Source organism: Drosophila innubila, chromosome X, assembly GCF_004354385.1.
Source record: "Drosophila innubila isolate TH190305 chromosome X, UK_Dinn_1.0, whole genome shotgun sequence".
NCBI lineage: Eukaryota > Metazoa > Arthropoda > Insecta > Diptera > Drosophilidae > Drosophila > Drosophila innubila.
Window position 1 is genome coordinate 1091184 of NC_047626.1, and position 13464 is coordinate 1104647.

The 13464-nt window shown below is 32.4% G+C and overlaps 2 protein-coding genes across 2 annotated transcripts; both read left to right on the top strand.

The window, feature by feature from the left end:
* Window positions 1-8250: 8250 nt before the first annotated feature.
* On the top strand, window positions 8251-9843 carry LOC117786942 (microfibril-associated glycoprotein 4-like). Its single transcript, XM_034625375.1, has 3 exons — window positions 8251-8387; window positions 8700-9584; window positions 9643-9843. The coding sequence occupies exons 1-3, from the start codon at window positions 8257-8259 to the stop codon at window positions 9773-9775; spliced, it is 1149 nt and encodes a 382-aa protein (XP_034481266.1). The 5' UTR covers window positions 8251-8256; the 3' UTR covers window positions 9776-9843.
* A 1586-nt stretch (window positions 9844-11429) lies between these two features.
* LOC117787035 lies at window positions 11430-13263 on the top strand. The gene is made up of 3 exons (XM_034625482.1): window positions 11430-11790; window positions 12551-12683; window positions 13099-13263. Exons 1-3 carry the CDS (start codon window positions 11610-11612, stop codon window positions 13205-13207), a joined length of 423 nt encoding a protein of 140 aa, XP_034481373.1. The 5' UTR covers window positions 11430-11609; the 3' UTR covers window positions 13208-13263.
* The last annotated feature ends 201 nt before the right edge of the window (window positions 13264-13464 follow it).

Genomic DNA, 13464 nt, shown 5'->3' on the forward strand with positions numbered 1-13464 from the left:
GCTCGAATTGTTACTGCCAGCTGTCGATCTAGAAACTCATTCGCTTGTCCCACATTGCTTCAAATTGTCATCGTCATCGTCATCAACATCAACATCGACATTTGTCTTATTACATATTTCGGTCAGTTGTTCAAGTTTTTTCCCCTCCATTCCTCTGCTTGTGGCTTAGATTCATCAATTGGTCTGTTTTCTATACACTTCAAAATGAGAGTATTCACATTTTGACATGTTTAATTTGAGTTCAGTCAATAAATCAATTGGAGAATTTAATTTAAAAAGATTTAAATATCTTGGCAATAGGTTAATTTTTAATTTTAAATTTATATTCTTAAAATTAATATTAACCTTCAAAAAAATTATGATATATTGTAATTGCAATCAATCAAAAGTTTTGTTTCCATCATCAATCAGCTGGTCAATCAGGGGCGAATTCAGTCAATCAATCACTCAAGTGGTCAATCAATTAACAAAAAATGTCTGTCAATCAGTATGCCAGTCAATCAATCATAAATTATTTACTCAACCAGTAATAACATATGCTTATGTATTTAACTTTTCAATCAATCAATCTTAAATTACTTAATCAATCACTTGAATAAACTGTCAGTCAATCTATTAAACAATCAATCAATCAATCAATTGAGCAAATTGTCAGTCAATAAATCGACCAATCAAACAACTTGTCAGTCAATCAATCCATCAATCAATCAGTATGTCGGAATGTTCGTCAACTTTTGAAGGGTATTTTCTTAAATGCTTTTTATATTCTTTTTTCTCCCAATTTTCTATTTTATAAGAATTTTGTTGTGTTCATTTCTGTTGTTGAATTGTTGATTATTATGTATTACTATTTAATTGAAGGCGCTCTGTCGGCATCGTCTCTTGTTGTGGCTCGGGTCACCGAGTTTATCATCGACTCGGCATCGACATCATCTTCGTCGCTTCTCTCTCTCTCTCTCTCTCTCTCACTCACTGTCTCTCTGTTTCTCTTGTGGGACGACTCTCTCAACTGATCGACTCTCAAATTGACGTTTAATTGCTGCGAATTGTTTGCCCAGTATACAGAAAATATAAAGACATCTAAGTTTGTGACAAGGTTTCGAATTAATCCTAATTAGTTTTGACACATTCTTATTTTTATAAATTTTTAAGTTGAAATAAAAACTGAATTTCAGCAGAAATATTTTTAATTTTAATATCAGATTAGTATTTATTTCTTATTGTGATTTAAAATTACGAGTGCTGGGCATCTTAAATACGGACACCTTGTCTTTTATTTGTTTACAAGAATGTTTGCACATTTACAAGTTAATAAATCAACTCGTTCAAACCATCAAAGATCGAAGAGTCTAGAAAGAAAATCCCGCTGTCTGTGACGCTTCGTTTTAATCTTGTATTTAAATACTTTTCGCTCAACTTTGATCTGCATTTGATTTACTCAAAATGAGCTTTTGCTCTGTGACATTCACTCTTTCTAATACGTTTGTTTAATATTCTTTAAATTTCCCAGTTAATCGCTGCGTTCAGCTAGAGACTAAAGCTCCAATCTGTAAAGCGTTAGAATTGCGAATAAGTATCTAAGTTTGGGATTTTCTGATTGATTTAGTGAGAAATGCTTTGTTGCTTCAACCGATGTTTTGTTTTAACAAATTTCATCAAATGTAATTACAAGAAATTATTTATCTGAATATTTTAAGCTCTTTTTTATATAAATAAATTTTGCCCGTTTTTGCATCACTTTTTACATGAAATATAGATATGTCAAAAACTTAATTTTAAGTGTCGTTTTTCAAATATGGACACCAGATTTTATTTAAATGTAAAAATTTAAGATTTAAAATTTTGAAAAATGTTTATCGTAAAAAAGACGAAAATAATTTTTATTTTTAAGACTTTATTTTTAAATGCTGAACTGAATGAGATGCCTAACCATGATCAAAATGAAATTCCGATTGAAAATCGGTTAAGTTTTGACAAAGTTATGCAAGTTTGAAGTTGGTCAGACTGCGGACCTTGCAACTTTACAAGTCAAAATTTTTGTTCAATTTCACATGATTTTTTGCAAGAAAATGAAATGTCTCAGAATCAAGTTTAAATTGTTGTCATATGCGAATTACGTTATAAGGAGTTGATTAAAAGTGAAAACTTGAGATTTAAAATTTTCAATTTTCGAAATATCAAAGGGGGGACCCTTAGCATCAAAACCAAGATTTAGAGGCAAATCATTTTTCTTACAAAATTTATTAACTTTGAAAGCAGAATGAATTAGCAGGCCAAATAATGATCAAAATGACATTCCCTTTGAAAATCGGTTAAGTTTTGACAAAGTTATGCAAGTTTGAAGTTGGTCAGACTGCGGACTTTGCAACTTTACAACACAAAATTTTTGTTCAATTTCACATGATTTTTTGCAAGAAAATGAAATGTCTCAGAATCAGTTTTAAAGTGTTGTCATATGCTAATTACGGTATAAGGAGTTGATTAAAAGTGAAAACTTGAGATTTTAAATTTTTAATTTTTATAATTCCCTTAGCATTGAAAATGCAAACCAAGATCTAGATGAACAAATTTTTTGTTTGTTTTTCAAATAAATTAAATTTGAATGCAGAATGTTTTCAAATGCCAAATAAAGATCAAAATGACTGGTTTTTGGTGTACAAAAAACAAAAACTGCTTAAAGATAAGCTTGCTCCTAACAGTTAAATGAGTAGTACACGTCTAGATCTTTATCTTTGAGCTTGACATTCTTAATGAATGGGTAAATCAATGTTTTGCATTCGTTTACTCAAATAACGAGAGAAAGAAATGGAGAAAGACAAGTGCAAGCAAATGTTGTGGCAAGTTGCACAATTGAATAGACAAGTTGAACAAAGGGAGAAAACTACTTGGGGAAGCCGAAGGGAAAGCAGTGTAGAATGCAGTAGTGAAGGAGTAGGAAAGTCAGTGGGGAATGCAGCTGGAAGCTGTTGAAATATTTACCCTGCTGGCTATTAAATTTTTAATCAAGTTAAAGTGTTGCCAAACACTTCATTCAGATAGTTCAACTGCAGTTTCACAGCTCAGCTCAGACAGTCAAGAATTGAGATTGTGAAATGGGAATAGGAATAGGAACGTTAAGAAGTGAAGGAGTAGGGAATGATAGAGGAGGCGTGGCAGCACTCGGTATGTGGTAAAGCAATGTGCAACATGCGTCGCCTTTGTCGTGTGGCAGCTTTCAGTTTCTTCATGTTAGTTATGCATTCATTCATTCATTCATTCATATATTCATTCAGCGACATTCATTTCGTTTCATTGCGTTTCCTTTCTTGCACTCACCCTCACCCACACACACACCCACACACACACCCACACACACACATGCATAACCATAACCACATTGTACAAGTCAACTGACAAACCGCAACACCATATCCACTACACTGAGAAAAAAACTCGATCAAAAAACCCACAGGATTTTTCCTAAAAAATAAATAAAATATACAAATTTGTTTTCAAGACATTTTTAAGAAAAAAATAAATATAAAACACACAGGTGCTTAACGGTAAAATTTTACACTGATAAAAACAGGGCTAATAATGATGAAAATAAAAAACAAAAATATTTTTTTAAGTAAAACTTTTTAAAGTTCAAAATACAAAGAAACACAACTTTACTGAGGACTTTACACTGATAAAAAAATTAAGAAGATTTTTGCAAATTATTTATTCTTTAAAGTAAATATTTTTAAAGAGCAAAATGCAAAAAACACAACTTTACTTCTTTAAAATGATAATAAAACAGATCAAACTTAATAAGATTGAAGTAAATATTTTTTAGTAAATGTTTTTAAGGCGAATAATTTTAAAAAAAAAATTTTACTGTTGACTTTACTACTTTGTATTGATAAAAACGTCATGAAGATTTATTATAAAAAATTAGGTTTTAATTCAGACAATATTAAGAAAATATAAAAAAAAACGCACCTTACAACCAAGATGTGTTTTCTAAATTTTGAGATTGGTCACAAAACAAAAAAAAAATGTTTTCCACAGAAGTACAAGATTTAGTCAAAAAATGTGCCAAGAACAAAGTTTTTTTGATCAGTGTACCTCATTCTCAAATTTCCGCTACCCTTTATGAGGCACCCTCTTCATCCTCTCCACCCTTCAACCTCGACTTTCACCGCCCTCTGTCCTTAACTCTTGATTTGAAAGTGGCGCGTCTTTTTGCCTCTTGTTCCATGTATTTGCTTTTTGGCAAGTTTTATTTGTATTCCCTTCAAAAGGGTATTTCAAATTTTTTACGAAGTGTGTAACACATTTAAGATGCCGTGGCAGATTCCATAAAGTTAGTTCAGTAACTATTTTGATAAATTAAAAAAGTCCCAACTGAATAATAAGTTGAAAATTTTGTACAGAAAATACTCTTTTTTTTTTAATTGCTAGATTTTAAAGATAAAAAATCATAAAATAGGAAATTTAATTTAAAAAAAACATTCAGAGAAGAAATTAGCCGGGAGTTTTAATAATAATTGAAAGCCAAGTAAAAGAAGAATTAGTTTTTTTTTACTCAAAATAAAATACTTAATAGATATATTGAAATATAAGCAGTTTATTTTTCATTAAGAAGTAATTCTTACATATATATTTTTTAAGCATTAGGGTATTTAATCTTAGGATTGTTTTCCCTTTTCTTTTAGCTTTCCCTTTGCTCTTTCATCCTCTTCTTCTTTTAACTTTTTGTGGTAGATTAAATGCAAATAAATTGTCAACTGCAGTTAAATAAATTTTTAATTTATTACACTGTGACTAGCTGGAGTTGTCAACGTCGAATCTGAATCTGAATCTGAGTGTGAGTCACAATCCAAATGAAGTTCTGCATTCATGAATGTGGCGCGTGTCGAGTATCTTCAAGATATTTTACAACATGTCCGTTGTAGCTGTGCATATACATACATAGCTCAGTGTAAGGTTATCAAATCTTTAGACGGAGTTCCATAAACGCTTTATTTCCTACTTGAGGGAAAGTCACAGAAATCTTTTCAATTATATTGTATCGATTATTACAATCTTTTAAGATATCGATCAATGTATCTAGATATTCACGACACCGTATATCGAATACCAATTACCACAACTTTAAGTCATTGGATTGAACGACAACGCCAGTGATTTTGGTACGACTTTATATTACGATACTTATATTTTTAGAAATCGATAGCATGTTTTTATCGATTAATGCATATAATTTTGCAAATATCCCGTTTTATTTTGCTTATTGGTAATCATTGTAGTAACATTTAAGTTGAATGCTTGTCAATCGATGTTCAAACGTTATCGATAGTAAAATTGTCAATCGATACCGCTGCAATACTGATAAAAGTAGTACGAAAATTGGCCTTAACACATTCCATGCTAAATTAAGACAACGATACAGATGTATCACTGCGGACGGCAGTTCGCGTTAGTGACGAAAGCAGCACGATAAGTGCGAAAGGCGACTAACTATATATACAGCTAAGTTGGAAAATTTGCTACGACTGTCCGATCAGATCGAGTTATATACCGATCGAAAGGTTTAGTCCTAACTTACAAAATGGCATACTAAAACTTTTCTAATTCACCTGGGTCATGAGATACGGGGGGTGAGGGAAAAATTTGTATGATCGCAGCTTGTGGAGCCGTTGGGGCTTTTTGGTCAAATATTTATTTTTTAAAAATTCTTATCAAAAATACGCGTCGATTGATACCTCGATGACCCAAATCCGTTAACTGGTTCAAAAGATAAATAAATTTGAAATTTTTAGTGGACTTTTCAAAATGAAATGAAAAGTTAGTTTCTTTGTTTGTCTGTTTGTATCAAAGCGCTAAAAAAAAGCTAAGATGTAATAATGGGGATTTATTCCTCTTTAAAAATCTAGAAATGTTTGTTGTACGACTTTTTCAATTTCCCGCTAGTTTAGCGGGAAAACGCAAAATCCCGCTTAAATTGAAACTCCAACAGTTTCCAAACCATAGAAGCTACAGATATGTTCTATATATTATTGGAAAGGTATGTTTGATGGCTTTTATGCGTACCTTGAAACTTTTTTTCTAAAGTATTCAGGTAACATTTTACAGGTGATTTTATGTTTTTAAGCTTACATTTTGGCGATTTTTGACAAAACGGCTCTAACGATTTCTGTTAAATTTTATTATGTTGTAAAACGTACGATTTCGTTTTTTGGTGTATGAAACATAAATTTTGGTTGAGGGGTTTGGAAGATATTACCTGTTAAGTGAATAAATATATTTTTCTATCGGTCGAAAATCATGTTTTAGTACGAAAAACTTTTTGGTTTTATGCGATATCTCAACCAAACCGATACAATATGCATTTAACTTGGTTTTATATATCCTGACCAAAGTTGGTTCAAATCGGACTAGTATATCATATAGCTGTCATAGCACCAATCGGGCGAAATCCAAGTCTTAGTATGAAAAACTTTTTTTTTTCATAGTAAGTACGGGGTCTCCGACAGTAGAGTATGCTCGGCTGTAGCAACGCGAGCAAAGCGAGCAGGGGGAGCCCCCTAGTTTTTCTTTATAATTAAAGAACAATTTTTTGTTATGAAATACGTTGAACAACTAAATTTACATATTTTACTATTTGCCTGCATTAATGATAAAGTTACAATGTCAAAACCAAAAAAGCGATTGCAAAAATGTCTGATATCCCACAAAAAAAGCCTCTACACGAGGTAAAAGTCTAGTGACGAAAGCAATTTCTAGCCCCAAAATTTCTGATATCCAATTTTGTGACAAAAAAAATTCAGTTTAATCTAAAAATTTTAAATAAAAATATAAATTAATAAAAAAAAAAGCGAAAATTGGCATTCGGCACTGTGCAAAAAGTAATTTTTATGTACAAAGAAGCTCACCCTTTTTGCTCACAGTGCACAATGCCAATTTTCGCTATTTTTTATTAATTTATATTTTTATTTAAAATTTTTAGATTAAACTGAATTTTGAAGAAACTACACTGACAAGAAAACAAATAGACTACTTTTTTACACAAGAAATAATTATTTATTTATTTAATATATTTACTTTATTTATTTATTTTTTTTGTTTTCCAATAAATATTATACATAAGTTCCTCATAATATAATATACTATTTACTTACTAACTTGTTAATTTATTTATTTACTTATTTAAAGAGATATATTTTTTGTTAATTATCCATTATTCGCTTATCATTTACATATGCTATGAATTGATTATAATCAATATTACCAGTAAGTTCGTTTGTCTGATTAATCGCAGCATATAAAGTGTATATGGTACACTGATAAAAATAAGCCGTCTGATAAAATCAACACTATTAGGATCATAACTATTTCAGAGATACTTTAACTGAAAACGCATAGAAATAAATGTCGAATTTTTAAAATATATTAGTTACAAAATAAATACGATTTGTTCCCTACTTTGGATACTGACAAATTTTTTTAGATTACTTAAAGTAAACTATTTAAGACAAATATTCTTGATTTTAGCTAACTTCTTTTTCACAGTGTGGCAACTTGCAACTGCAACCGGAGTAGCAAATGAAATATTAATTGAAAAAAAAAAAAAAAAAATTACACACTCGTATATAAAGCGCACCTTTTGTCGCAAAACGTTAATTAGTGCGAAATAATGAACGCTCTGGAAATTGGGAATAGGAAGGGAAATTTCTCGTAGGGGAAGCAAAGGAGGAAAGAGAAGGGAGGAAGGAGGAAGAAGCGGTGTCAAAGTGCACGAATTACATTTTGCTTCTTATTCTTCCATTTTGGTTATTTGTTTAATATTTTCTTTTGGCTCAAACAGTACAGTAAGTCCGATAATTTGAAAATATTCTATTAGCTACAAATTTGACATTAGGATATACTGACAGCACAGGGTATCCTAAATTCGAGTACACTCGGTTGTGATCAGTATTTGGCATCAGTGGATCGAACATTAAAGAACTCAAATGATAAGCTTGTTTACGAACTAAAAGTAATGCTGATAATTTCAAATCGTATGATTTGAATTTGGACTATGCCAAAATTCTAGAGTCAAGTCGGGTCAAGTCAAATAATCGTATATTCAAGAAATTCATGCTAGTGTATATATATACATATTTTTACATATATGACAAGTGTATAAAAAGCTTGTGATGTCTGGTTTCACTTTAGTTTTCATTTATTCTCAACAAGTGAAGTTTTGACTCAGTCAGTCTTATTAAACAAGAAGTAAAATAAATTGGCATAATGTTGCAGAATATTATTTGTATATTCCTAATGTTGAGTGCCTTGACTTTCTTATCTGATGCAACTACACTTCCTCCATCTAATGAGACCAATGTATTAAATTCAATAAGTTCTCAGTTGTCCGAAATAAGGTAAGTTGAATTAATCATAAGTTCCGGTCTTTCAAGGTCTCTTTAAAGTGTTTGACAGATATTAATTTTTTAAAGTAGTCTGTTTGAAAAAGTGTTGCCTAAGTAATTTCAGTTTTATAGTCGTTATAATCGAGTCTCAAATTTACCAAATCGAAAAAATAAGACACAAGTTATTTAAAATATTTAAATACTGAAAAATCGATATTGACTCTTTATGACAGATTGTCTAACATCTAAAGATCAAAGAGACATTGAAAAACCCGAACTAAGTATTAAGTCTTTTCTTAACTAATCAAATTATTAATTTAATAGAGCTGAACAGGGACAGGAACTTAAGATTCTTCTATCGGACATGCAGTTTATAAAAACGGAACTATCGGATAATCAATGTAGAGCAGAGACCGAAAAACAGGAAACAGATATAATTGATAGGGAAAAAGAAATTCGATCACTGAAAGCGGATATACAACTATTTAGAACGGACATACAAACTCTGAGAACGGACTTCGACCTACAAAAAAAAGATTTAATTAATAAGGAAGCGAATATTCTGACTTTACAAGCAGAGTTGGAAAACCAAAAGAAAATTGTACTTGACAAGGAGTCTAATATCCAATTGCTTCAAAATATAATTGAACATCTTAGAACGGAGGAGGAGCGTCAGAGAAAGTTACTTCTCCCACACAATTGTGCAGAAGCCAAGTCTAGTGGGATTAATGAAATAATTCTCCCCAAATTTAGTAGTCAACCTTTTAAAGTTGCCTGCGATGCGGAAACCCAAGGAGGAGGTTGGACCATTATCCTGAGAAGGATGGATGGCAGTGTTAGCTTTTATAGAAGCTGGACGGAATATAAAAATGGATTTGGTGATCTGAATGGCGAGTTCTTCATGGGTTTAGACAAGATACATGAAATAACGGCAGAAAGAAATCAAGAGTTACTTGTTCTCCTCGAGGACTTTGAAGGCGATAAGAAATTTGAGAAGTACGATGTATTCGCAATTGGAAACGAGGATCAACAATATGAATTACACACTTTGGGAGATGCCAGTGGAACTGCAGGTGATTCATTTAAATGGCATCGTGGCAGTAAATTTTCTACATTCGATCGGGATAATGATGGTCTATCGTATATAGACTGCGCCCAACTAAAGGCTGGCGCCTGGTGGTACATTTCCGACGGTTTTTGTCAATTCTGGTATGATTTAATCTTAATTATTTTTTAAAACCTCGATTATTAATTCGATTTCTTACAGCCAATTGACGGGAATATACGGAAACAACGATTTTGAAAATGGCGTCAATTGGCACAACTTTCGCGGATCTGAGTACTCCCTGAAGAAGGCCGTTATGATGATTCGGCCCAGAAAGTGTATTCCTGAGTCTTAAAGGCAGTTTCTTTATTATATGCATATTTTTCTAGAGAATTTAAATAAAAACCATTGTAATTCTCTGTATTGTTCTCTCTTTTCTAATTGCTTATCTTATTCTCTCCCTCTCTTTATATCTTTGCCTTTATGCCTGCATTATTTCTCTCTCTATCTACAATACTTATCAATGCCTCCGTTTCTCTCCCTTTCTCCTTCTCTTTCTTTGCCACTCTCTCTCGCTTTCTCACTTTACCACTCTCTCATTACTCTCTCACTCACTTCCTAATATATCTCTTTCTTATTTTGCTCTCTCTCGCTCTCTTTGTACATATGTGCAAAATTAATATAAAATATATAGAAAATAAACCTTAGTATCTTATTTTATTTCTGATATCCATTTTGTGACGAAAAATTTAGTTTAATCTAAAATTTTAAATAAAATATAAATTAATAAAAAAAAAAAGCGAAAATTGGCATTGTGCACTGTGAGCAAAAAGGGTGAGCTTCTTTGTACATAAAAATTACTTTTTGCACAGTGCCGAATGCCAATTTTCGCTTTTTTTTTTATTAATTTATATTTTTATTTAAAATTTTTAGATTAAACTATTTTGCTCGTCACAAAATTGGATATCAGAAATTTTGGGGCTAGAAATTGCTTTCGTCACTAGACTTTTACTTCGTGTAGAGGTTTTTTTTGTGGGATTTTTAAATCGATAAGTTGTATTTTTCTATAAACTTATCTAATTATACCAATATCACCGTTTAGTCTGCTTAGCTGGATCCTAATCGTTACAATTGTTATCGATAGACTAATTTTCTATCGATATCGGTACACTGACAAAAGTGGCTCGGTAATTTAAGCACAGTCCAATAGCTTCCAATAACTCGATTTGGTTATCTTAATAGTGATAGCTTTCGTTTCATTTAAGTTGAATGCTTGCCAATCGATAAACATATTATTATCGATAAGCGAATTGTAATCGATAAACAAATTTTCAATTGATATCGCTGCATTATTATTTGTAAAAGTAGTGCGGGAACTGGCCTTAACACAGTCCCATCTAAAATTAGACACATGAGCTACGTTGAGTGCGTTGACTGCGATTGGGGATGGAATTGGGGATGATGGAGGGATGAGGGAGGGAAGAGAGAGCAGCTGACAGAGGGTGGATGGCGAGGGGACAGACGTTAAGGTAATTCACCGAGTTGTTGATTATTTAAATTAGCGAAATGAGTGACAGACCAAAACGGAACGAATACGAATGCGAGTACTCACACTCAAATTGAATAGGTTCATGAATGATGACCAAAAAAAAAATATATATAAAAAAGATGGAAGAATAACATAGTGAGGAAATTCAAAGAGCGAATCAGAGTGGACAGCGAACCACACGAATTTTTTATTTCATTTTGGTTGTATTTTTTTTTTTTTTTTGTTTGTTTGAGCACGAACATCGGATCATAAAGGAGAAGCAAACTTGAAGCAAAACAAATTCACTTTTTCAGAAAATGTATTCAGTGCAGGGGCGACATTCGCAGCGGCAACGAAAGCGACAGCACACACACATACACACACACACCTACACACACCCACAGAGACAGGTGTAAAAAAGAAAACGAGTAGGAGAAAAAATATCAAGTGGAAAGTGTGTGTAAAGTGTAAAAAGCAAAGTGCATTTTAAAAGGCGACCGCTGAGAAAACGAAACCAAAACCGAAGACGACCCCTCACTCTACACAGACAGAGACAGAGCTACATATAGACAGAGACAGCGAGAGTGCCAGAGCGTACGAGAGAGACAGAGAGAGAGAGAGAGAGAGACAGAGAGAGAGAGAGAAAGAACGACTAGCGGAAATGGCCAAATTAGTGACTTACATCTTCATCGTTAGCTCGTTGATACTTTGGTATCTGCTGCTCTTTGGCGGCTCCAGAGCTGGAAGAAGCCTCCTCCTGGGCGTGGACGCAACCAACGGTCATGGCAGCCAACTGGAAGGACGAGACTTTCACCATCATGGCGGCAGTCATCACATACGACGTAAAGTTTCCCTCACTTCTCATACGAATCGTCAAAGTCAAACACATTCTCAATCAGACCCAGTCGGAATTGATATCATGCGGTGCACTAAATAGTTACAGTTTTCGTTAAACAAGGTTCTTGTGGTGGTCAGCTATATTTCAGCATGTGAAAAAATAAAGAATCAACAAAGAAACGAGACAAAAAGAGAACTAGAAATACTAAATGAAACGAAAATATTATTAGCTGGTGCACAAAATCGCTACAGATTTCGTTAGGGAACATTCATGTGGTGGGGAACACATTCCCACAGGTGTAGGTGTAGGTCAGCTACGTTTTCAGCATGTGAAATTTTCACTGCTCATTGCTGCATAATTTTGCACTTACTTACTTATAAATTTGTTAATGATTCGAATTCCCTGCTGATTGGTAAGCTACTTTTTCCGCAGTGTCGCTGAAATCTTCATTGCTCAATTCTGCATGTTATTTCAATTCATGGGAAATTCTCATCAAAAATGTCTTAAAGCAGGAAACAATGTGAATTTTATGCAGAATCGAGCAGTGAGGCTTTCTGTAGCAGTGCGGAATTTGTAGCTGACGCTGCTGCAGTGAATTCACTAGCGACTGAAGGTTTTCCACTGAAAATCTGAAATGTTTTCTGCACTAGAGATCCGATGGGGCATTCAGGACTTTTTCTTTACCTAACTTCCTCTTAATTTCCATCTCTCTCACTCTCGTTTCTCGCTTCCTCTCTCTCTATGTCTCTCTCGCTTTTACACAGGCAACATCAATCACTGCTGGCGACGCTATGATGGCTACAATCTACAGAACACCATTGTCAATAAGAAGGAGCAGCTGAAGAAACCTTATGGCATTTTGTGTAACTTCAAGTGCACTTGGTTCTTTACAATAAGGTAAGTGAGTCCCAACCAAAATCTATAGTCAACTATTAATCATATTAATAGTTAATAAAATAAGAAATTTAATATCAGCCATAATGATACTGAAAAATTTAAATTAAGATAAAAAAAAATATTGTAAAGATAAATTTATTAGAATTCAATGAAATCAAAAATATTTCATTAAAAATGCAAAAGACAAAATGAAAAATATTTTATTTAAAATCGTAGTGGTATTTTTAATAATTAAACATATTTTACTGAAAGTCGTAGTATATTTTTTAATAATATATTTTAAATTTCGTCTTTTGCTTTTTTTTTAATGTAAATTTTAATTCTTATTTTTTTATATATACGTATATTTGCTCATTGTTTATCCTTAATAATTTTTTTCGCTATAAATATGTTAAATTCCGTTTATATTTTTCAGCTATCCGACCTGCGAATACATTCACGACTACAAGTTATCCTGTGTTCTGTTCACTTCACTGCCCGATTGCACAAATGTCAAGTGCACGCTCTTAAATTACTTTAGCTAGATATAAAGCAGTATCGATAACCGATAGACCATTTAAATAAGTTTCTGTTTTTTTTTCTGTGCTCTCTTTTAAGATATTTTTATGTTAATTTTTAATTTACATATGTATAATTTTATATGATGTGCAACTAACAAAATGAAAAGTTCTATAATCATAAATACCAACTTCTGAATTGTGTTCTCATTATTTTTTATTTTATTTTCTTTCGCATTAACAAAATAAAAATGATTAATATTCGTTGTATGTGGAGCTATTAA

Excerpts from the sequence above, each read along its gene's own strand:
- LOC117786942 (XM_034625375.1), top strand. The coding sequence starts at position 8,257 with ATGTTGCAGAATATTATTTGTATATTCCTAATGTTGAGTGCCTTGACT. Across the intron at positions 8,388-8,699 it reads TCTCAGTTGTCCGAAATAAG|AGCTGAACAGGGACAGGAAC; the intron begins GTAAGTTGAATT and ends TTAATTTAATAG. Across the intron at positions 9,585-9,642 it reads GACGGTTTTTGTCAATTCTG|CCAATTGACGGGAATATACG; the intron begins GTATGATTTAAT and ends GATTTCTTACAG.
- LOC117787035 (XM_034625482.1), top strand. The coding sequence starts at position 11,610 with ATGGCCAAATTAGTGACTTACATCTTCATCGTTAGCTCGTTGATACTT. Across the intron at positions 11,791-12,550 it reads CGGCAGTCATCACATACGAC|GCAACATCAATCACTGCTGG; the intron begins GTAAAGTTTCCC and ends GCTTTTACACAG. Across the intron at positions 12,684-13,098 it reads ACTTGGTTCTTTACAATAAG|CTATCCGACCTGCGAATACA; the intron begins GTAAGTGAGTCC and ends TATATTTTTCAG.